The sequence below is a fragment of the Eurytemora carolleeae genome, unplaced genomic scaffold (assembly GCF_000591075.1).
Source record: "Eurytemora carolleeae unplaced genomic scaffold, Eaff_2.0 scaffold965, whole genome shotgun sequence".
Classification (NCBI taxonomy): domain Eukaryota; kingdom Metazoa; phylum Arthropoda; class Copepoda; order Calanoida; family Temoridae; genus Eurytemora; species Eurytemora carolleeae.
The window spans coordinates 46398-72953 of record NW_019396854.1 but is presented as its reverse complement, the minus strand read 5'-3'; the positions used below and the strand labels follow the sequence as shown (position 1 = coordinate 72953).

At 30.5% G+C, this 26556-nt stretch overlaps 1 protein-coding gene across 1 annotated transcript; it reads right to left on the bottom strand.

Annotated features, from left to right (window-relative positions):
- Positions 1 to 1976: 1976 nt before the first annotated feature.
- On the bottom strand, positions 1977 to 26556 carry LOC111709419 (uncharacterized). The gene is made up of 14 exons (XM_023483081.1): positions 25894 to 26556; positions 21477 to 21539; positions 20123 to 20181; positions 19702 to 19767; positions 16379 to 16442; positions 13566 to 13618; positions 13148 to 13193; positions 11372 to 11450; positions 10358 to 10415; positions 9460 to 9588; positions 3257 to 3376; positions 2859 to 2947; positions 2585 to 2663; positions 1977 to 2467 (listed from the first exon to the last, which is right to left on the bottom strand). The coding sequence occupies exons 2-14, from the start codon at positions 21522 to 21524 to the stop codon at positions 2422 to 2424; spliced, it is 936 nt and encodes a 311-aa protein (XP_023338849.1). The 5' UTR covers positions 21525 to 21539; positions 25894 to 26556; the 3' UTR covers positions 1977 to 2421.

Here is a 26556-nt window from a genome sequence, read left to right as displayed (position 1 = left end):
GGCTGTCTAAAATTTTGATGCCTAACATTCAGAGTTGTCCATATTTCAGCATTGTTTGTTTGTAACCAAAAAACGTTAGAACGAATCAACCGATTGGGACAAATAATGTTGTGGGACCTCACCCCAGCAAGGATACTCAGAATTACAAAAAATTGTCTCCAAAATTTTTTGATTTTCGTAAAATTTTGAAAAGCAACGAAAGCAATTGTAAATCTGCAAAAAATGTTATTGTTTTATCGAAAAGGAAATGCTGAAAGAATATTAAAATATGTACGTAAGGCACCCTGATAGCCTGGTGTTATGTACCTGAAGCACCCTGATAGCCTAGTGTTATGTACCTGAAGCACCCTGATAGCCTAGTGTTATGTACGTGAAGCACCCTGATAGCCTAGTGTTATGTCCTACTTAATTCTACTACTATCACACGTACAATATAATTTTATATCATTTTCATTAATATTATTAATTTTTTTGCCCACCTCTTACCCTCTAGGCTAAATAAATTATTTCATACAGCCTACAGGAAGGAAGAACATGATAATTCAATTCAAACATTCCCTGAACTGGAAGTTTTTGCAACGAGAACTATTTTATTCATAAATGAATTATGATAATCTTATACATTTAATAATGTTATAAAATCAATACCTTATCTTTGGTTTATTTAATAAGTAGGAGAAGCCGTTTAACAGTGAACAGGATCATTCGTTCTATATACAGAGTGTCCCAAACAAAGGACAATTCAAGGGGTTGTTACCGTTTTTATGCGTTTAGAAGTCTCTCAATCTTATATAGCCGATGACCATGGATCCATTATAAATCTAATGGGTTGAAATAATGAATATGCCATTTTATCCTCAAATTTTATTATTATTCTGTCTGTAGATGTTATTTTATTCGAATTTTGAACATAGTTTCAATTTAGTTTAATTTATTAGTTTAGGTAGCGGGGTCTAAGGATAAGAAAAGATCTAAATCTAATTATCTGATCTTTTGCTTAATTCATTAATTAACATCGACGTGATACTAAATGTTTTCTATTTATTCTATTTCACTCTTATTTATTAAGAAAGATTTTAACTTTACATAAGCAGAATTTAGACACATAAATCTATATATAAATTTGGCTTGTCTGTTTGTCTGTTGTGATGTTTGTATCCAATAAACGTCAAAACGGCTGAACCGATCGGGCCCAAATTTTTTGTGGGACATCTAGGGACCCCAGGGAAGGTTTATGAATGATTAAAATTTTAAATATTTGTCTCAATCAAAATTCGATCGTCATTAAATTTTTTAAAATTTTGAAAATCCACGAAATTTTTTGTGAAAATCCGCGAATTATTTTTGTTTTGTTTTACGATGTACACAAAGAGAACATGTTCACAACTAATTTAGAAGATGGGCGCGAAGCGCCCTCTAAGGCTAGTACTCTAAATTTTGATTTGATAATAAGTTTAACAAAATAGATTTAGAATACAAATCACCAATCAGACATTTTGCATAATTTTTTATCATAATCTATTAATGTCTTTTTAAAGTTTTTCTGGGTTTTTAATAAGAGCCACGTTTATAAAAAGGTTTGAAAATTCTTATCCATTTAACACTTAAAATAGTGCAAAAATATCAAAAGATCAAGTGCCAAATGATCAAATGCCGAATTATACGGTACAAACGCAGTACATTTTAATTAGGTCTACAAGCTAGAAATGTAAACAAATCAGGGTAAAATCTTATAAACTGATCGTACTGCATTATTTATCTCAAAACCAGTTAAATTTCCACAAAAAACTATCAAGATAAGAAAGAGAAGAAAGAGAAGAAAGAGAGGAAAGAGAAAAAAGAGAGAAAAGAGAAGAAAGAGAGGAAAGAGAAGAAAGAGAAGAAAGAGAAGAAAGAGAAGAAAGAGAAGAAAGAGAAGAAAGAAAAGAAAGAGAAGAAAGAGAAGAAATATTCATGCATACCCTAAAATATTTTCTATATAATTTCTATTTCTATAATATTTTTGAAAAAGTTAGTAGCTGCCCCGACTGTTTAGCGTATACTTTTTTGATCATTTTAAGAGTTTTGATCATTTGGCATTTGATCTCTTGATATTTTTCCAAAATAGTCAACAAAGTTTACACACCTTAATTTGTTGGCGCATAGTGCCGATATAAAGACGATCAAAAAAGAAGTCAGAACGTTCTGGTACAACACTGAAACTCTATTTTTAGACCGGAGACTCTTCTGACTCATGCTATTGCGGACCCTCTGTAACCGAGAGCACTTTTTCTAGTTTCTGTCTGGTCGATACTTTTAATTTTCAATCCGTCTGACCGTAGAAGCCATGGATTAGTTTTTTTCAGAACAACATAAAATATTAAAAAGTTTTGATCTCAAGTGTCTATTTTTTATTCTCCATGCTGTTTAATCTTCTTGTGTTTACAACCAATCCAGTTTATCAGGAATACGAAGACTGTAATCATATCTGTAATTAAACAAATATAAGTTAATTTTATAATCTTGATGATAATAATAATAAAAAACATACCTAATAAAAATTCAGCTAAGATGATAATTATAACATTGATAGTATTAATACTACCTGGATGTGCGACGAAGATTGTTAAATCTCGTCTCTTCGTCGATAAAATCCTTGTAGGTTGTCGCAGTTTCTAAACGACCTACGCACAGATAATAATCATATACACAGATACAGATACAGATTACAGATACAGATAGAGATAGAGATAGAGATACAGATACAGATTACAGATTACAGATTACAGATACAGATACAGATACAGATACAGATACGGATACAGATACAGATACAGATACAGAATACAGATACAGATACAGAAAGGATAAAATATCACCTCTTGAGAGCTTAAGGGATTCCTTCCTTGGAAAAGCAGGTGTCCTAGAGTATGGAAGCTCAGGGTAATGTTCCTTAGAGCTCACCTCTCTAAATATATCATTATATAATTGAAATGGAAACATCTGTTTTAATAAATTCTATTAACATAATACAAGTAATTGAAAAAAAAATTGCGAAAAGGCAATTCTTTATTCGCCCAATCTTATCAGGTAATCCAGGTTTAATTCAATTTCGTATTATCAACAAAAACCTAAAGCTAAAGACCACTCGTAAATACACAAGAGTAATTCCTAGTTTTAAACCTATTCTCATTCAAATATTCCTTTGAAAAAAAATATTGTCCCCTTGGGCGAGGCATCCTAGCTCTTATTACAGCTCGGTGCCCCTAAAACTAACCTGGAGAAGTCCCCTTCCATCCTAAGATTACCACTGGGAAGAACTGGTTTAGGCCTGGCTTCAGCACGGGACCCGGAGAAATCTCTGTATGTTGACCTAGTCGTGGAACCAGCTGAAAACCTGGGGGAAAAATCTGAACAGTCTCTTTATTTAACTGATAAACTTTCCGCCATTAGAAGTTAGAAAGTGTGCTTGTGCAAACCTCCCTTTTTGCAATATTATCTTCGGTATTACACATTTCAGATAAAATATTAATATAGATGGTAACATTACGAACAACAAGATAGCACAACACACACTTTAACTTTAGAAACAATCCAGCTCTTTTCTTTTAGAACCTTTTTAACCCTTCCTTCTAGTTTTAAGTTCACGTAGATCCAGACTGCAATGAAAAGTTGCATATTTTTTTATGTTTTTGGGAGTTTTAATGATTTATGTATACAGTGTTTTTTAATGTATTCAACTATTTTTTATTTTTGTTGTCATGATTTAATATTGCATTGCAGGGTTGAGTATCCAGTAATTTATACCAAATTACAGATGGTTTTATCTCAGTCATCAGAGTTATGCTTGTAACAATTATCATAGTAAACCCTATATTTGTTAACCTGAACACACATAGATATATTACGTTGCACATTGTAACTAACTACATTGTAACTACGTCAAATCTGTATTGTGATAAGCCTAACTCAACTTGTATATAACGACGCAAATCTTGTAATCACGTCATTAACCTAACCTGTACCATAGAAATCATAATAAACATCAGTTAGAATAATACTCGATTAGGGTGTTAGATGAATTATATACCTCATGTATCAACGAGAGGGTTTGAGTTGTATCTTGTAAGACAGATACCAAAGTATACTGATAAAGTCTCATCCTGTTTGATATTGCCTGTAGTATTAATGAATTGTTTACTTCATGCTCACTTTCATACAAGTCATTCTTTTGGACTTACACAGGGACCATGCAGACAAGGGAATTTACTTCAATGGATCATACACATAAGGATTATTTTCGGGCACCACACTCATAAAGGGGTTCATTGCTTAGGGAAATGTATTTTGGGGTCACTACCAGGCAGTAGGTACCATGCATAAAGGGATTCACTTTTAGGGACCATGCATGTAGGGATTCCCTTTTAGATAGAAACCATGATCCCTCAGAAACAAGCATTTTGGGTTTTCATCTTTCTGAAATATATTTTGTGTGGGGTGCGGGGTTTGAACCCGTGACAGCTTATGTAGACGCCAAACCAGTTACTTTCTAACCGGTGGAAAAAAAAGCTTACATCAGTGATCTAGCCAACCCACATAAATGTTCAATATTGAGTTTACTTTGAAGTGTTGCACCACCTTTTTCCTTTAAAACTAACTCTCTGATACATTTGTATAGCCAGACATTTTAGAACTAAAAAATACTTATTTTAATCTTTAGTTATTAAGAAGTAGTTGGAAAAATTAAACAATATTTTGAATTTAACCTTTGAATCACTGAAAAAAAAACTACTTAACAAAGTTCAGCCTTTTAAGCTATTCTTTAAATAAAGCACAGAGCGTAGTTGGAAAAATTAAACAATATTTTGAATTTAACCTTTGAATCACTGAAAAAAAAAACTACTTAACAAAGTTCAGCCTTTTAAGCTATTCTTTAAATAAAGCACAGAGCGTTTTATTATTCTGATTTTTTTTCATCCATCAGATTTATTTGGAGGCCGGAAAAAGTTTATTCATTTTCTGAAAACGATTTAAAGTCATCCTGTGTTCCAGGAATTGAATTTATTTGAATAAATTCAGGAAATTGTCTCCGGATATTTAAAACTTTTCAAATTCTTCGCATAAATTCAAAATATTCCAAAATTTAAAAAAAAATCAGATGTATCTATTTTAACCCTATCCCCGCTGGGGTACTTGAAAACCAGGATACGCTGGGGGGGGGGGTCAATTTGACCCCCCCTCTAAATCCCATGTTTTATGTCCAAATATGACAAATGATACATCATTAGAAAGCTCTTGAAAAATGACCTATAAAAGCTATAGTTTCAAATTCAAATGAATACATTACAATGTTTTGAAGAACAAACTATCAGTGTACACGGGCATTGTATTGGCGCAAATCACTTGAGTGGACATTTATTTAAATGCAGAGTAGATTTATCAAAAATATTTCAATATTATTCAAAATTAGGCTTTTAACCCTATCCCTGCTGGGGTACTTGAAAACCAGGATACGCTGGGGGGGGGGGTCAATTTGACCCCCCCTCTAAATCCCATGTTTTATGTCCAAATATGACAAATGATACATCATTAGAAAGCTCTTGTGCTCTACTTTTAGAATCTGCAAAAAAATTTGCAAATTTGCGAAAATTGAATTTTTTATCGCAAAATCCAGTTTTATAGTAAAATGTTTGCAAAAAAATTTGTCCAAAAAATGACAAATTATACATTTTTGAAAAGCCCTTAACCATGCCATTTCAAATATGCAAAATTTTTTGCAAAATTTTAAATAACCTGATTTTTAATCAAGAAAAACTAAAAATGTGCAAATTTTCTTTGACAGGTTGTTTGCAAAAAAATTGCAATTTTTTTTTTCGGAAAACTTAAGCAATCCGTTTCCTTATGTCATAGGCTTTCCAAAAAGCTAAATTTTATCAAAATCTGACAAGTGAAAGTGGGTCAAAACAAAGATTTAGTTTGCTACAGGCAAAAGCAGTCATTCAGGCAGTGTGCCTGAGGACTCAGGCAGTTAGTATTAAAGCCCGGTTTTAGGCCTAAAGGGAGGGCTTTGGGTATGTAAGAAAAGTCAGAAAATTTCAACAGCCTCAGACCAATACTTTTTGAGCTATGTAAAAAAAACTATAGGGGGGGGGTCAAATTGACCCCCCCCCCAGCGGGAATAGGGTTAAAATTCTCAATTATTTATTTAAAAGTTTGAGGATCATTATTTTCAGATTAAATCCCAATTGATATTTGAAGCAAACAAAAACGAAAATAACAACCTTTTAAAGCAACTGAGTATTCTAAAGACCAAAATTATTTAAAATTTCAAGGATTTCGTCCAAAACTAAAACGAGTGCAAAATTTTTTATTAGTAACATTCTGTTTGTAATTTTGTTAAACTCAAAATGCTTTCGCGAAATTCGATATCCAAATTAAAAATATACATTGGTCTCAAGTACATACATTCAACATATTTAAGAAAATATGATTGTCGGAAGCTTAAATTATCTTCAGAAAAGAAAAAAATTAGTTTTTAAAAAAAATTCTCTGTTTATCTCTCACCAAAAACTTATGAACACCTTTTTTGCAAATATGACCCCTGATAACACTACCCAACCTTTAATCTATTTTCTAGATAAAATTTACCAATCCTTACTTAAACAAACAGGAATCTGAGTATACTTTAGGAATTTTCATTGATTTAACTAAAGCTTATGACACCTGTAATATAAATATACTAATCAAAAAGATAGATTATTATGGGTTAAGAGAGATATCAAATTGGTAGGGTTACAAAATTAATCAAAAGGTATAAAACGTTTACTTCAATCATAGGTGTAAATTCCTCATTTTGAAGATAAACTTTGTTGAGTTCCGCAGGGGTCAATATTGGGCCCAATTTTATTTTTAATCCTCATAAATGGCGTGTTTACGACTTGAGCTTTCAAAAATTGCAGACTGGCTAAAAGCAAATAAACTGACATTAAATGCCTCTCAAACAAAGTATGTAAGGAAATAGATATAATAGGGGCTGGTTGTAAAAATTAATCCTTTAGGTTCCTGGGAATACATCTTGACGAAAGCCTAACCTGGAATCACAATCTAAAAGCTATAATAAAAAGCATCTAGTGCAGTGTTTGCATTATCAATGTAAGAAATCTACTTTCAAACATTAAGCATACTATTTTAAACTCCATATTTCACCCTTTTGTAGAATATATGGAATTGCAGCCTGAGGGAGAAATAATATTGATTATTGATAAGGCAAAAATAGATTCACATAATAAACCCTCCTTATTTAACAAAACTCTTTAAAAACTTTGAGCGAGATCTTTATTATCAAATTGACATTAGAATATCTTCCCTCATAAACACTTCTTAAGATATGTGATAAACTCTTCCACTTGATTAAAATAAAAGTGCCTCGTTAGGCATATTCAAAGAAAGTTTATCCAACATGTTAATGTGGCACGCACCTACATCTTTAATAGCAATTAACCCTCTTGCTATACTTGCAAAAAATAAATGTAAATATTCGCAGATTTTGTACATCTTATTCCATTATACGTACTAAACTTGCAAGCACACAATACAATTAATTTGTAATTGTGCATCTCGGTCTCTATAATATCCGACTTATTGTAAACTTTCAAAACTTAGTAATATTCATCATATTGTAAACGTTTTAATATTAATTAGGTGGGGATAATTCCCAAAACAGCGAAAGCTAACCTCCACCTAAGTGCAATATTATACATATTACGTACATACAATAAACAATGTATAAATAGTTGGACATGTTTTTGCTTGTAACATTATAACTTGTATTACATTATTCGTGTAATTTCGATCTTTCCTCCTAATTGTTGAGTAATTTCCATTTTATCATTGAGTAGTTTCCGACTAACTATCAAGTGTTTTATAAAATATAGTTTCCATCTAAATATCGGGTTAGTTGAATATTTGAAATTCTCTGTAAGAAATTCTTTTCTTTTGTAAGAGCAAATAAACATGTTTTTGTATATAAAAGGTTTCCTAGAAATGCCAAACCTATTTTTAGATATCATTGCACCAAGACATTTTTAAATATTTATTTTATTTTATCCATAAAATTAAACTTATTGCGAGCTTAAACACACAAAATTTCCCATATCAATAAATGACATGGGAATAATGTTTTTTTGTTTGTCAAAAAAACGCGAACTATCTTTTTTAGAAAAAAAACCTTCATTAAATACAAAGTAAAACCCAGAAAACTGTCGAATAAATGTCGTCTTTGTTATTACTATTACTTAAGAAATGCCAATAAGATTCTAATATTTTCCATTTTCTGAACGAAATATATTTCGAAAGATGATTGTCCAAGGCACATTTTGAGAAAAAAGAAGACGTTCCACTGTAAAAATTACACTTTTTGGAGGAATCTTACTTTCTTGACCATATAAAAACTTTTGGCATTGGTACCCCTGGCTCCTTTACTGTATTATTTCTTTCCAGTTTCTGACACTTTTATTTTTCAAAATATTTTATTTAAACAAATATAAAAAGATTCCAAATTTTATTTTGAAGAAGGAGAATGAAGAAAACAGAATATAAAGATGGTTTTCATGTTTTTTAATGCTTTGGATGCAAACTTGTTACCCTCACAGCATTCATTTTATTTTCAAATATTTTTCGCAACTTTGCTCGTTCAGAAAACTTTCTGTTCAGGGGGGGGGGCAGACTATCTCAGACAAAAAAAAGAAGAAAATGAAAAATGAAAAAAAGAAAACAAAAAATTAAAGAAAAAAATTTAAAAAGGGAGAAAATTGGCCTTAAATCTTATTTTTGTTACCAATACTATGCATGTGTCAAGGATTATTTTTCTTGAAATCAAATAAAAGTTGCATGCTTTCTAAAACAAATTATTCCGGAATTTTTATTTCTATCATGTCTTGTAAAATGATAAGGGTTGAATTATTTTTTTATATTTTGAGGAGTTATCCCTTTCCCTTGTTTTAGTAGATAATTTATTCTAATGAACCAATACATGGAGACAAATTTAAATTATATATAAAATATGGCCCGGTTTATGAGAAGCTGTTTGTTCTCATCTTCAAACTTGAAGGAGAGTTTTCTTTTCGAATTTTAGTTTTGGGAAACTGAAGATTTTAATGCTTGAGCTTTTCTTGATCTTTACAGGAATTTTTATCCTTTACTTTCCCTTTTTTAAAAATAAGTATTGGATATTCGTGATTAAAATTTCTTAGTAATACATTTTTTTATAGTTAAACTCAAATCACATCTCCTCTCAAGTTTTTTGGTTTTATGCAAAAAGCTTCTCAATAGCAACAATTATAAGGTTTCAATAATTGAAAACGAGGAATAAAAAAGGAAACTATAATATAAAGTTTCCAAAAAAAATGGATTATTTCATTAAAATATAGGAAATAATTTTCTTACATTAAAAATGAGTGTAATTTCAACCTTTATTTATACCTTGAGTCTATAGGCCTGGATCTGGTATAAGGATGAGTCGGAGAAGACCCTGAACCTGAGCTTGGTATGGATCTATCACTCATAGAGCTAACCGTAGAGTTAGGAGACAGGGATCCATGTTTTCCAAAACTAAAATAGAAATAGAATTCCACATCATCTTAATCATGAAGAACCGCGGGACACCAAAAATTACTTTTAAATGTAGTTTTTAGAAATTTCATATAACCAGGAAAACTTAGGTAATGAGTATTTTTTTTAATTAAATGTTTAAGGCATCTTTATATATAAAATATTAATCTCTGTTTTGGTGTTTGTTTCAATTTTTGGTGTTTGATTCAAATTTTGATCAGGGAACTCCAATCCTAGTTTAGCTTGGTTTAAAAGTTTGAAATTGAGAAGGTTCCCAAGCGAGTTTAAAATATTTTATGATATTTTTGCTAAGTAGGAGCAGGAACTACCAGTTTTCCGAAACTGATATTTTAATGTTTTTTTTTTATTATTAAAATAATAACTCCTTCAAATATTCTACTCGGCTCCGCAATGATGGTTGAAAACTATCTTAGAAATGCAATTTGAAATTTGCAACACATTAATTTTCAAAATGCAAAATGCAAATAAATGCATCAGTGCCAATTTTTCAAATTACCATTATCACAGAAGAGCTATCAACGAAAATATAGCCTCAATTCTTTCCTTTCGCCACGACTTAAAATATCATATTTTATATCAGAGAGAAAATAAAAACAAAAATTAGAAATATATCCCCCAGAATCGGTAATGGCTTCGAAAAAATTGCGAACTAAGCTTTTTAATTTTAGAAATTTAATTTAAAATCCTGAAAAATAACAAAGGAAAATTAATTTAATTTAAATTTGAAAAATCAATAATGTTTGTTGACCTGTTAAACTGATCTTTAAACTCTGTTCTAGATACTAGAGGACCCTCCACTGCTCTACCTATATATTGACTTTGAAAGGAATTGTAATTTTGTAAACGTAAGTTCAAGTGACTTCCCATTTACAGAGTGGAAGGTCGGATTCTCAACGGTTGGTCTGATTAAGATCAATGAAACTGACACATACATATTTTATTCTTTGAAACATGCTTATTTTCAATTGGGATTTCTCCATAGGGTTAATTGCGGATATCTGCTTCAGAAACAATGTAGTAAATTGTTAGATTAAACATTATTGATCAGATACATGTTGAAAGGATTGTTAAGAATCGTAAATACGCCCTTCAAAATTTAGGTAACTTAAAATTACAACGATAGCCCTTGTTATTGACATCAATCATCCCATTTTTCTAAAACCTACAATCCTTTATTTCTGATAAGAAAGGAATTGAATCTTTACCACAAATACAGTTTTTGTAAAACCTATATCTTTGCAACCTTATGACGTAAACCTTTGATATTTCAATCTTACATTATTTGATCTAATAGCGTTCATAGTTTGAAATATTAAAGGTTGTAACGATATTGAATTTTGAAAATCAGAGTTTGTGGCAAAAACTCAATTCCTTATTTAAATTGTTTAGTTTAAAATAATACAAGAGTATAATTTTAATTTCATTCATTTCTACAATTCTAGATAATAATCGAATAAATATACCAGAATATACAAAGAACTGTGTTTTGTATGAATGGAGAAGGATAATAAAACTATCTAAATTCTGTTTATGGGTAACAAGAGGCACATTCATTATATTCTTTATATTCCTTCCATTCCTTACTAAAACTAAATTCCTTTACACTAGCAAGCAGCAACCATGATATCCTATATATTCAAATCTCAGCTATATACTTAAATGCCCCAGAAGTATTCCGCCCCACTTCAAGATAAACGATCTAAACCTTCCTCCAGGTGTAGCAGAGCAAATCCCCCCCCCCCCCCCCATGGATATAGTAAACCTGTAGTTAGAGAAGCAGATCTAAACCTTCCTCCAGGTCTAGCAGAGCAAATATCTCTCACGGAATACGCACGATACTCCTAAATTGTTAAGAAATTCCTTATATATATGTATTTACATATATTCACATATATAAAATTTAATTCAATGTAAAAAGTTTTATTTGTGCTGTTTTATATTAAAAATAAGTGATTTCTGAGGTCGAATTTATCAATTTCAAAAAAATATTGATTTGGGCATTAAAAAGATGCGTATTTAACAGACTTTACAATTTTAACATATGAAATCAGTGCTACATGGACGGATATTTTAATACGATAATTAATATAATTTTTTAATTTTTTTGACATGAATTAATCTACACAAAGCATAGATTTCCGAATTAATGAGATAAAAAGTTTCAACTGTATTAGAGAAAAGTTTAACACTAACATTGGTGCAGAAATTGGATTTGAGCCTTTTCATAAAGAGGGTTAAAACATGATTCACATTTTCTTTGTCAAAAAATATCTTTCTGTCACAGGAAAATCCTGATGATTGCAAAAAGTAGTGCTTGGGATTCGGATCCATTGGATCCACAGCATTTAAGCTTCCTCGATCTAGATTCAGATCCGCAAAAAAATGGGAATCCACGGATCCAAATCCAACGAATGAAGTATCAACCAAAACATGCTAAAAACAAATATCAACTGTCAACTAATGAGGGAAAAACTTCCCAATTTCTGTAGTTTCATCAAATTTTATCAAACAAATAAGTGAAAAAAGAGAAAATTTTTGATTTTTATCATTTGTTCAAAAAAATTGTAAATATTGAAGAAATACTTGTGACCTGGATCCGATTCAATTTTTTAGGTATCCAGGATCTAGATCCGGATCCGGATCCGAATCCGCATTTAAATGAAATGAATCAAAAAAGACCTGCAATGCAACGTTCTGACATATTAAAACCATTTTCAAGTCAAATTTGTATATAATCAATTTGTTTACCAGAACATTTTTAAAAAAGGTATTAATATTTTTTCAAAAAAGGGGTTTTTAAGGGGGGGGGACCAATGTTGCCAAGGGGGGGGACCAAAAAATTTTTTTTGCGCGCTTATGCGCGCAAATTGTGCCCCCCCATAGACAAATGCCCTCGTACGCGCCTGTGTCTGGAATTCGCTTTTAGTGTTCATACTAGTTTTTGACCTTGTAAACTTTCAAAATCTTTGTAAATCTCAGGTGTTTTCTTAAAACCTGTAAACTGAACAGTGTATAGCGTTGTCATAACTCATAGTTACTGAGTAAAGTTTCAAATAAATTAGGAAAAAGTAAAAATGGTATATCAGTTATAAACATTGCATATTCTAAACATCAGGCTCAAAGAGGGTTTTCTTTGGTAAACTAGATTTGATTTTGCAGTCTTGATTTTGATATTACATCACAGGCAAAAAAGGTTTCGAAACTTTTTTTTCGTTGAGCTGATTGCTAAATTTAGATTAGAAACCCGATAAAAATTGAAAATTAAATAAGCATGAAGCTTAACAAAACCTTTTAAAAGATATATGTTAAATTCAGTCATAAACTCATTTCTTTATTGAAAAAATTGAATTTCTAGGAAAACTTTTAAATTTGTTTACCCTGATAAATATAAAGTTGAATTTTAAAAAAGAAAAGAGCTAATAATACGGAAACTATTTTAACATTTTCAAAGTTTGACTGTATTCTAGTTAGTTTACCTGAAGTTTGACTGTATTCTAGTTAGTTTACCTGAAGTTTGACTGTATTCTAGTTAGTTTACCTGAAGTTTTTCAGGGGAAAACTCTCTATCTCCCTCAATGCCTATCCTGATAAAAGAAATCTGTCAAGTACAGCTTTAAGAAGAAAATAGATAAAAATAGGATGAATAGACATATAAGAGCCATTCAGACACTCTTGATAAAGTTTTGATCTCACAAGTATAGTTGATGGATCTATATGTAGATATTTTATCTGAATTATAAATGAATTGTTTTAGACTGAACATTACAATTTAGAGACGACCAAGCATGAACTGAAGAAGCATGAAAGATTATTATTGAAATGATATTCTTTATAACATTATGGCATTTTACTGCTTTGAAGGGTATATATTACTTGTTTATTTAACTAGGTATTTATATTTAATATTGTCATAACTTAGATTTACAATCCAGACTTAGTTCATCGTGGTTTTATACCTAAGTGAGGGTTGAGGAACTACGGGATAGGATCGTGACATACTAAACCCATCCTAAACAAACAATATTTAATCATTCAGAGTCCAATACGAAAGAATAAAAGTTCCAGCTGAAATACTAAACGTGAATTAATCTAAAATTATAGTTTAAATCCACGCTTTCTCTGATCATTTTCTATCAATCAATCATGATTCTCTGGAAAATGTTGTAGCGCTCTAGTATTCATTCAACCCCTTTTCATGTTGTAATATGAGTCTGCGATTAAATTTAAATCAACCCTGAATCCATTTTCATTTGATAGAACCCGTGAATTATTCTAAACTTTTACTACAAATTTGCACGCTTTTTAACACAATACTTTTTTCTGTAGATTTTTTGATAATAACCTTTATGTAATCCCAGAATGTCTTCTTAATGTTGACAGTGTAGTTTTATAAATCTAAATTTTGTAAAACTGTAAACTTTTGTTTGGACGGAATAAGTTCAGCTTAATTATTTCACTTCTCCTTCACAGGGAATTTAACCATCCAATCTCTTAGAAGTGAAAGTCGGGAATTCAAATATTGAAAGATGTTGTTTGATCGGTGTGAAAGATTTAAGCATCTTTCTATTTCTAAAGGAATTGATTGAGTCTTTGTCACAAACTCAAATTTTATCTTTGCAACTCGATGGTCTAAACCTTTATTAGCTAAAGCTTAGACTTTTTGAACAAACAGAATTCATATTTTTTTGAATATCTAAGGCCTCTGATTGTCTAATCCGTATGTCTTTGCAAGATATAGTGATTAAGATTTAAAAAAACGAGTTTGTGATAACGATTCCTATCCCTATCTAACGAGCTAAACTTTTTTAAATGGTTCAGCTAAGGAGATTAGGTAGTGATAGAAAATGAAAATAAAAAGATTTTATTGAGGTTGAATTAGCTTTAGTATTCTATATATATACTACTGTCTAAGTTAGAGTCGGGTAGAAAAGTTGGCCCAAATTCTCGGTCCTACAATTTAAACTTTCACCAAAATAGTATAGACGATATCTTCAAATAAAGGTATATATGCATAAAGTAAGAATGCAGTTTTCTTTCTAAACCAAGAAACATCGTATCTTTGAAAACGAGTCTCCCTTAAAGCATTCAACATGAAGAAAAATCAAAACTTTAATATGTAAAAGTTGATGATCTATGCAAATATTATGTATTTATAAAAAGATTTTAGTTTTATCAATTATTGGTAATATTGGCTTTTCTCTAGGTCTTTTCAAAAGTACCACCATTCTGTTCAATACAGCAGTTTTGGAGAGAAGACTGTGTTCTAACGTCTTTTTTTATTCATTCATCATTTTGAAATAGTTTCACAAATGTATTGTTTTAAAAAAGTACTTGACGATTTCCTACTTTTGTTGGGTTTTTATCTAACAAAATGAAAAAAAGACAACCATTCCTGAAGACATGTTCTACTTGCTTTTTGGTTTGTGTTTAATAAACGTCAAACCTTGGCTGAATTTTAAATTTTAAACCTTTTAAATATTGTCGGGAAATATACCAAAAAACAGTCTAAAAATAATTTTTTTTCATAATGTAGCAACGAACTTATGTTTTAAAGTGAAGTAGCAGTTGGAAGATAGAATTATTATAAAAGAAAAGGAGGCGTGGAGCGCCCGAGCAGGCCAGTATTTTAGATTTGTAATCACTGCATGGCAAGTTTTTCAAATTCTAAATAAACAGGGTGACGGAAGCAAACAGTCTAGATCCTTAAGTATTATGGTAATCCCTGTACAGAACCTTTTTGTTGACATGCTCTGAATAAATAATATTCAAACAAACCAAAATAGTTAATTGTTTCTCTCAGGAAATCCGTGAAACATGGTTGTATTGTGGATGATGGATTCAGGTCAAATTATCAAACTGTCATTATGTTTACCTATCAGATTATTTGTAAGAGGTAGAAAGATAGATAGATAAATATGCAATATTTATATTTACAGTGGCGACTTAAGGGCGGGGGGATACAGGGCACAACTTTGATTTTTAAAAATAGTTTTTAAATTTTTTTCTGCGACGCACTTTCATCAATCATCAATCAAAATGAAGATTTTTCATTAAATTTAATAAATCCAAAATTTTGTAAACCCCCCCCCCAGATTGTGATGGTTTTGACATAAAAATGGCCAAGTTCCGAGCGTAAAATTCCAAGGAGGGATGAATATTTTGCCGGGTATAGTAAAATATTTTGGCAAAATAATTCAATGAAAAATATTGTAAGCCACCCCTGCACATATATACTTTTCAAACAATCACTTCATGATGGGATTTGCCAAGCCATGTTTAATGGCAACCCAGATGTTTTTTTTTGGTATGATATCATGTTTTCCAACCATGCATTACATTTTTTTCAACAACAGACTTTTAAACTTTTCCCGCACTTCCTTTCATGTTTTATAAAAACTTTTTCCGCAAAGTTTTCTATTTTAAATTGAATTTTCAAGCTAAATCTTTGAGCTCCAGGATTGGAAATATCAAGGTCCAAGGAAGAATTTGAATCAGTAACGGGTGTGATAGCGAAATATTAAAAAAAGCATTCTGAAATCTTGACTTTGGTAAAAAAAAAGCTAAATGAAGGCGATTTAAAAAATTTAGATATTTATAACTAGGTTGAAATCTTAGCTTTTTGTTGCTTCAGTCTTAAGAATATATTTATAAATTTCGACATGTCATATCATATTTTAATAAGTTTTCAGAAAAAAATGCCGTTTTTACAAAGATTCAACAGACAACGAAAAAAACATCAAGCCAAATATATGTATAAAATATAGATTACCTCGGTGAATTTATAATTTCTTTGTGTGGTTGAGATGTCATTTCCATCATGCCGCGTTTTGTCCCTTAAAAAATGTCTTTGAACAAAATATTGGAACTCAATTCCCTAGTTTTCTTTTCCTCTTGTCAAATTCTTAAACAAAGCGCATGAAAAGAATTTTTTATGTAACAACAGTTTAATTCTGGATTCTTTTCAAAATCATATTACCTTGAGGCTTAAACTACTATATGCGAATATACGTCATTGAATGCCAAAATAGTCGAAAACTTTATCAAGTATAAACATGCAAACAGAAATCTAAACTGAACTTCTTTCTTTTTACAGTTTTCCTGGTTTTGGTGAAATTTCATTTCTTTCAAGATGCTCTCTTTGATCGTTTTCTTTTCTGTGAGGAATTCAAGAAAATCAGGATTAAAATTGGCGATAGGCGATAGTGGATAGTGGACAGTGGATAGTGGAAAGTGGATAGTGGGTAGTGGATAGTGGATAATGGATAGTGGATAGTGGATAGTGGATAGTGGATAGTAGATAGTGGATAGAGGATAGTGGATAGTGGATAGTGGATAGTGGATAGTAGATGTAGATAGTGGATAGTGGATAGTGGATAGTGGATAGTGGATAGTGGATAGTGGATAATGGATAATGGATAGTGGATAGGGGATAAGTGGATAGGGGATAGTGGATAGTGGATAGTGGATTGTGGCTAGTGGATAGTAGATAGTGGATAGTAGATAGTGGATAGTGGATATAGTGGCTAGTGGATATTTAATAGTGGATAATGATTATAGTGGATAGTGTATATAATAGATAGTGGATACTTGATAGTTGATAGTTTATAGTGAATATTGAATAGTGTATAGTGCATATTAGATAGTGGATAGTGGATAGTGGATAGTAGATAGTGGACAGTGGATAGTAGATAGTAGATAGTGGATAGTGGATAGTGGATAGTGGATAATAGATAGTGGATAGTGGATAGTGGATATAGAAGATAGTGGAAATAACTAGTGGATAACAATTATAATGGATAGTGGACAGTGAATATAAAAGATAGTGGATAGTGTATAGTGAATAGTAGATAGTGGATAGTGGATATAATGGATAGTTGATAATACTGGATAGAGGATATAATAGATAGTGTATAGTGGATAACGGTTATATTAAATAGTGGTTAACGGTTATAGCGGATAGTGGATAGTGGATATTTGATATTTGATAGTGGATAGTGGTTATAATAATATTGGATAGTGGATAGTAGTTAACGGTTATAGTGAACAGTGGATATTTAATATTTGATAGTGGATAGTGGTTATAATAATACTGGATAGTGGATAGTACATATAATAGATAGTGTATAGTGGATAGTGGATAGTGGTTAACGGTTATAGTGAATAGTGGATATTTGATATTTGATTATGGATAGTGGATAGTGGTTATAATAATATTGGATAGTGGATAGTAGATATAATAGATAGTGTATAGTGGATAGTGGATAGTGGTTAACGGTTATAGTGAATAGTGGATATTTGATATTTGATAGTGGATAGTGGATAGTGGATGATAGTGGATAGTGGATAGTGGATAGTGGACAGTGGAAAGTGGATAGTGTATAGTGGAAAGTGGATAGTGGATAGTGGATGGTGGATAGTGGATAGTGGACAGTGGATATAGTAGATCGATAATGGATAGGTGAAAGTGGAGAGTGGATAGTGTATATTGAATAGCGGTTAGTGAAAATAGGATCGTGAAAAGTGGATAGTGAATGATGGATAGCGGATATCCTGATGAAAAGAGATCGCGTTAGCTCTTCTTTAATGGTCAAATAAAGATGTTAATGAATTTAGTCTTTTCTAGTAATTCAGGACTTTTCAGGAACAGCTTTCTTTTCATGGTTCATGTACTAGTACAACACATATAAAATTTTAAATAATGCTAACAATTAAACATATAAAATTTGAACGTTTCTAAAATGGTTTGATTGTTTTTAGTACAAGTAAGCTCGTAAAAAATCCCACTTTTTGATGTTTTTTAACAGAAAATCATCATTTAACAAATAATTAAACAATTTTCGAAATAGAACCTCATAATGTTGATTTTCGTTTATTCTTTGGCATAAATTTCATAATTGGGTTTTATAACTACAGTACATATATGTACACACCGTCATAATATTCTAAATATAAATTTGGCTTGTCTGCCTGTTTGTCTGGGTGTCTGGGTGTTTGTTTCTTTCTTTCTTTGTATCCAATAAACGTCAAAACGGCTGAACCGATCGGGCCCAAATTTTGTGTGGGACCTCACGGAGCCCCAGGGAAGGTTTATGAATGATCAAAATTTCAAATATTTGTCTCCATCAAAATGTTCACAATTAATTTAGGCTAGTATTCTATATTCAAGACATTTCCGTCTGCCAAGTCTTTTATATTATGAATTTCTTCAGGAGTAACATACAAGATTGATTGGAAAACTATATTAAATTCTTTCCGTAATTTTGTCAGAATTGAAGCTAATTGGATTTAGGATATATTGGATATATTGGAGAAGATTTGGAACAAATATCAAATGGTTGTTTGTGATATTTTCATTAGATCTCATTTGTATTAAAAATTTAGAAAGCTTTCTTTCGATTTAGTAGGAACTGTACTTGTAAACCTTATTAAATTTTTTTTATTTGGATGGATTTCTATTATTCTCAATTTAAAAGGAATATACACAGTTGGATAGATTCTCAGATAAATTGATTAAACCAAATCAAATAAAAACCAACTAGAAATCAGTTCAATACTCAACAAGAGAAAATAAGTTTTAATCCATTAAATCAATTTCAGATTTTTTTTTTTCTAAAGTTTCCTGATTTTCAGTCAAAATTTGATTGTTTTCCACTTGAATTCACGGTAATTTAAGTACATTCCCTGTAATTATAAGTTATTGGACGGGTCTCTAGTTAGTGGAAACTTTTATTTTTATTACTAAATACAACACTTTAATTAAAACTTAGGAAAACTTTAAAAGTCAATATTTCAAACGGAAAGTTTTAGTTGAACTACCCGGAGGTTTGAAAAGGTAAATATCGTTATTAAATTAAAGGGGGGTATTCAATGATTTTTCAAAAGGGTAATAAACTAATAATAAATAATAAATCTAAATTTTATTTTCGAAACTTTTTTGTTCGATAGGATGTTTCTTTTCATTTATTTAAGACAAATGTAAAACCGTTTAAGCAATCTTCTCTAAAATTCCACTAAAAATTAGAACTTGATAGCAGACAATTCTCGATAAATTTTCCTGTATCATTATTTATTGAATATTTGTTTATAAAATACCTGATCCTAGAGAAATAGTTTTCCATTTCCTTTTCATTCTTTAGATATTCTTCCACTTTACGCAGCCTGTATATAATATCAATATCAATATCAATATATACATAACAATATCAATATCTATATATATGCAATACCAATATCAATATCTATTTATATGCAATACCAATATCAATATCAATATATACATAACAATATACCAATATCAATATCAATATATACATAACAATATCAATATCTATATATATGCAATACCAATATCAATATCAATATATACATAACAATATCAATATTAATATATATATCAGACCAACATCAATATCAATATCAATATCAATATTAATAACAATACCAATATCAATATAAATATTAATATCAATATCAATACTAATATTGATATATAAAATAAATGTTAAATTGCTACCTATTTCTACCTCTGTCCCCTCCCAACTCATCTGCCCCTCTACCCCTCACAACATCATCCTAAAGTTAAGTTAGAAAAAAAAGGTTTTCTACATTCATTTATCATTGTCGATTACCATCATGATTAACGTCATATCATTTATGATCTTTAATTATTTATAATATTATAAATATTATCTTTATTTAATTTATTGTTCTTTTTGTTTTTATTTTCATCATAAGTTATTATATTTTAATGTAACTAGAAATTCAAGGCGCTTCGCGCCCTTCTTTCTAGCCTTAGAGGGCGCTTCGCGCCCATCTTCTAAATTAGTTGTGAACATGTTCTCTTTGTGTACATCGTAAACAAAACAAAAATAATTCGCGGATTTTTACAAAAATTTCGCGGATTTTCAAAATTTTTAAAAATTTAATGACGATCGAATTTTGATAGAGACAAATATAGATGTCTACGATCATTACCAAAAAGCCTTTGCAACAAATTTCCGAAACTATCTTTGCTTTTATTTCAATTAAACATTTTTTCTTTGTATAAATAATTTTGCAGATTTTATGAAAAAAGTTCGTGGATTTTGTTAGAGTCTATTTCTTGAAATTTTGATCCTCCATAAACCATCTCTGGGGTCCTGTGAGGTTCCACAAAATATTTGGGCCGGATCGGTTCAACCGTTTGACGTTTATTGGATACAAACAATCACACAAACTTGGACAGACAGACAAGCAAAATATATATATAGACATATGATTGTTGCTAGAAGATACAGAAAGCCAGTGATTGCTGAATCATAAAAAGTTTTAAAAGTTTGATTAAATTTAGAAAGAAACCGAGAGGATCTATTCACTATACCTAAGTTAGAAACGGTGATAAATATTTTCCATAAAAGGAAACGGGTATAAAATGCCAAGGCAATACATACTTTTTACTCAGCCTTTTTACTCTTAAACATTATTTTTTTTTTTAATATTTATTAAAGGGACTAAATTCTGAAAACTTTTTTATAATATTCCTGAAAAGGGACAACTGAAGGTGTAATTTCAAAATTTCATCTTTGTAAGATCAAGAACAAATGAGATATCCTTTTTTTCTGGCTATAAATTGATTTTTATTATAAATTGTAGTTTCCCTACCATGATGTGATATAAACAATGAAGGAAATAAACAGAATTTAACACTTTTCTGTATAGAAAAGCACGAGATCTTCAACATTGTTATTCACATATTGTAAATCAGATTATATGGTTGAGTTGTACCTTTGAAATTACTGCTACCGCGCCTTTAATATATGTTGTTTATCATTTGAATTATATTTAATAATTATTTGAATTAATGTTTTTATTATTAATAAAAAAATTACCTGGAACTGTCTCTCTGCAGTAAAATTACTTCCGTTATATTTGTCCATAACTGCGGATACTTCCTAAAATATATTTTTATGAAATATTATTTCTGACAATATTCAAATATTTTCTCAGCTTGGTTTCCGAGTTAGGAATCCTGCAATGATTATCAGAAGTCAGCTGAGTTTGCAAAATTGGCACTGCAATATATATTTTTACTAGAATCATTTCAGAGGAATGCCAAAAATGTTAAGCCAAGTGATTATATGTATTAATCTATATGTATCATATAAAGAATTTGAGTCTTTACCACAAATTCAAATTTTCCAATCCCTATATCATTGCAACCTAATGGTGTAAACCTTTGATATTTCAATCCTAGGTATTCTAATCTAACATAATTCATAGTTTGAAATATCTAAATAATATATATTTGGCTGCAAAGATTTAGGGCTACGAAAATCAGAGTTTGTGGCAAAAATTCAAGTCATTAATTAGATATTGAATTACAAAACATTACATAAATATGAATATTTTTTTCCCAATACAAAGTGACATGGGTCGACTTTATTATTAATCTATGTTCAAGGAGAATAGAATATATATTAGATGGTAATTTACTAGAAAAAAGTGTAAAACGGCCATTTTGTTGTACTGTTTCCATACTGCAGGTGTACTTCACATACTTATGCTATATAACCTTTTGGGCCCTTGAACATCATTTTATAGAAAATCTAAAATTAATGTTTAAAGAAAACCAAATAATTGACCAATGATCATTTCACATAGACTCAATGCCTTTCACTTTACAAACGATGATTTTCCGTTATAACTTTAAATCAAATGATGTTTTTTATTCACCTAATTCATTATAAAGTTTATTTAACAGCTTTAAAAATTCGAAATTGAAATGAATAGTTTAGGGTTCATACTGTCTTAATGTACTCTATACTGCTTATAATTTGTGAACATTTGCATGATTTGTACACTTTGAACTCCCTTTCAGGCTAAAAGGGACTGAAAAAATTCATACCGAGAGATTCTTTAATTCCACTCTAATATATATTCTATTCTCTATGTCTATGTCCTATCCTATAAATGTAGTCAGACCTTTAACATGCGGTCTTGGAAAATAAATATTTGAACAGAAGAGAAATTTAGAATAATTCTCTTTGGTTTATGATTTATATAGAGTAATTATTCGATTAAAAGTAACATTACCAGAACCCGTAAAAAATGAACATGGAACTCTTACCGTTTTTCCCTGCTATTGGATTTTACCAATTTTCAAGAATGCTTTTTGGAATAAAAACACTGTATGGCGCATCTTAAAGCGGATTAGGTTCAAAATCCCAATACCCAATGTCTAATTTTCTATACCTCTGCAACCTGACGTTATAAATTTTGAAATACACCAAAGGGTTGAAATGATAAAGACAATTAGAGTTTTTAGCAAGAATTCAGTTCCTTTGTTTCTATAAAATATTTATAGAAATAATTGTACTTGAATATATGATTCTGTTAAAAGTACAGATTGGTTTAATTATATAGCTAAGCTTTCGTTAGTATTAGATAGATCTGCCAAGTCTTGAAGGACGTTAAAAGGTTTTGAAAGTTTGCCAAAGCTGTAAAATTTCAGAGAAAAGTAAAAGAGAAAAGCATTTTCTCCAGATTTAGAGATATAAAAGATATCAACTGTTTTCTTATTAGAAAGCTAAGATAGTTGATGGGATCAAAAAGAATAATTTATTAAATTATCATACCAAGCTAGCTCATGTGGTCGGACAGGAACCAAAAATCAAGCAGAAAGAAAGGAATTGAGTCTTTGCCTGCAATAACTCAGATGTTCTAATCCCAATACTTGTGCAACCTGTGGCCAAATTTAATGAATTTGAGCGGCGGTTTAAATTTAAGCCGCGGCTTAAATATCGTTGGTTCCACTTTAAATTGTATCAAATGTTTCAAGATTTAAGCCGGCGCTAAATTTAAACCGGGTTTTGGCGGATTTTGGCGGATTTAAACCGCGGCTCAAATTCTTTAAATTCCATCTCGGATTTTGTAAAACTTAGATATTTCAAACTACAAATTCTAATGGATCAGATAATCTAAGCTTAAAATTTTAAAGGTTTACATAATCTGGTTTCAAAGATATGGATGGAAAAATTTTAATTTGTGGTAAAGATTTAATACCTTTGTTAAAAATCAATTCATACGTCGGGGATAAGATTACTAAAAATTTATAAAATATTCCTTAACTCTTTTTTAATCTTTGAGCTACGGAGCAAGATTACATCTTGATATTTTTTTAAACTTTTAAACCTCCCAACATCATAATCATTATAACATTTTTTTAGTGGATTTGCTTAGAGAAGTCGAAATAGTATTATGTATTACATTCACAATCCCTTTATGAACTCTCAGGACAATTTCCCCCCCGCCCCTTCCCCCTCCCAAGGAGTATCAGGGGGGGGGTCAGCAATATTGAGTTCACACCATAAACCTTTTATTCGAGACAAATTGACTTGGTCGAGTGAGTTATTTTTTTAAAAGAAGTCTCTGATTCAGATTAATGTTGTGTTGAAGTTCTGAAATATGACGGAAAACTGGTAATTACCGTGAAAACTCTTAAAATGATATTTTACACACAAATCAGAGCCCAAACCAATACTTGGGCGGGCTTGTGGCACTACATCTTTAATTAATGGTAGTTAGAATCTATCTATATATCTTGAATCTGTTATAGTTTTGTGTAAAAAAGCTATAAATGATATTTTTTCCCAAAATAGTTAGCTTTAACAAAGACGACATTCTAAATATATTGCAGATTTACAGGATCCATTCAAGGATAAATATATGAACGGGAAAAGTAATTATAAACTGAAATCATTATAAATCAATGCTAGCTACAATTGATACAATGTTTGTAAATGAAAAGATTATCTGCAGTATATATTCATTTTGTCTCATCATGAAACACAAGACAAATGCATTTTAATAGGAGTATTGTGGCAAAAGTCAGTCAACCTCTTCCCCTCCCCTTGACCCCCTAAAATATCACACTGTGCCCCCCTCCTTCCAACCTTATCACACGAAAATAGCCCGACTGGGATAAGGTTTTTCTAAAGAATAGGTGGGAGAACAATATTGAAGTTGTAAACCTGGTGGATCCAGTGCAAACTGACTTTATACTTAGATTAAATGGTGTATAGGATTGAGATAGTAAATTTAAAGTTAGAACATCTATATATATTCCAGTTTAAACATTATCAAAACCAAGAAAGTACAATTAAAGACAATTGTAGTCAATGAAAGCTGTTCAACATCAAGTAATATTCTTGTGTATTGATGTATTAAGATTACTGTAAATATTTACAAATAAATATAAGAATGTCTAGCTGAATAACAAATAAATATAAGAATGTCTAGCTGAATTACAATTGAATACAATTATGTTTACCTTAATAATAAATAAATACAAGAATGCCTACCTGATTTACAAATAAATACAAGAATGTCTAGCTGATTTACAAATAAATACAAGAATGTCTAGCTGATTTACAAATAAATACAAGAATGTCTACATGAATTACAAAGAGAAAACAAAAATGTCTACCTGAATGACAAATAAATACAAGAAGGTCTACCTGAATTTAAATAAATACAAGAATGTCTAATTGAATTTAAATAAATATAAGAATGTCTACCTGAATTTAGATAAATACAAGAATTTCTACCTGAATTACAAATCAATGCAAGAATGTTCACCTGAATTTAGATAAATACAAGAATTTCTACTTGAATTATAAATCAATGCAAGAATGTTTACCTGAATTACAAATAAATACAAGAATATATACCTGAATTATACATAAATACAAGAATGTCTACCTGAATTACAAATAAATACAAGAATGTCCCTGAATTAAAAATAAATACAAGAATGTCTACCTGAAATACAAATAAATACAAGAATATCTACCTGAATTACACATAAATACAAGAATGTCTACCTGAAAAACACATAAATACAAGAATGTCTACCTGAATTACACATAAATACAAGAATGTCTACCTGAATTACATATAAATACAAGAATGTCTACCTGAATAACAATTAAATACAAGAATTATCAATGCGTGCAAGTATGTCAACCTAAATCGTATATAATTCCAATAATGTCTACATAAATTACAAAAGTATGTGCAACTGAATCATACATAATTTCAATAATGTCTACATAAATTACAAAAGAATGTCGACCTAAATCATCAATAATTACAACAATGTCTACCTAATTTGCAAGAGTATGTCGACCGAATAATGCTTAATTACAATAATGTCGACCTAAATTACAATAGTATAGACCTAAGTCATGAACAATTACAATAATGTCTACGTATGTCAACTTAAATCAAAATTTTAATAGTATCTACCTGAAATATTAATGAAATATACTCTGTCCCATCATTCAAGACAAATTTTAAAGTCTGAAATATTTTTTAAGAACATTTGAATTATTTTTAACAAGGTTTGTAAAATTTACTATCAATATTAAAAATATAACTCCCGCTTCATTGGCCGTAGAAATGATAACAGAGACAATTTTTTAACCCCTTACTTTTAGTTTAATTTGAGCAGTTGTATTGACATGATTACATTTGATTGCCTCAGATAGCTTTGTAAATAAGATATGAAAGTCTCATAAAACTAGGCAATAAAGAAACTTAGGGACTACTGTGGACTACAAGGGACTTAAAGCCACTTCAAGGGACTACAAGGGACTCCAGGGGACTATAGGAGACTACTGCGTACTACATTATACTACAAAGGAAACCAAGGGAATGTATTCCCTTTTACTAGGGAATAATAGGGAATACAAGGGAATATTAGAAAATACGAGGGAATGCAAGGGAATGCAAGAGACTGCAAGAGAATACATGGGAATACATGTTTCTACAGGGGACTAAATGGGACTACAAGGGACTAAATGGGACTACAAGGGACTAAATGGGACTACAAGGGACTAAATGGGACTACAAGGGACTAAATGAGAATTGGGACTACAAGGGACTACATGGGAATAGGGAATATAAGGG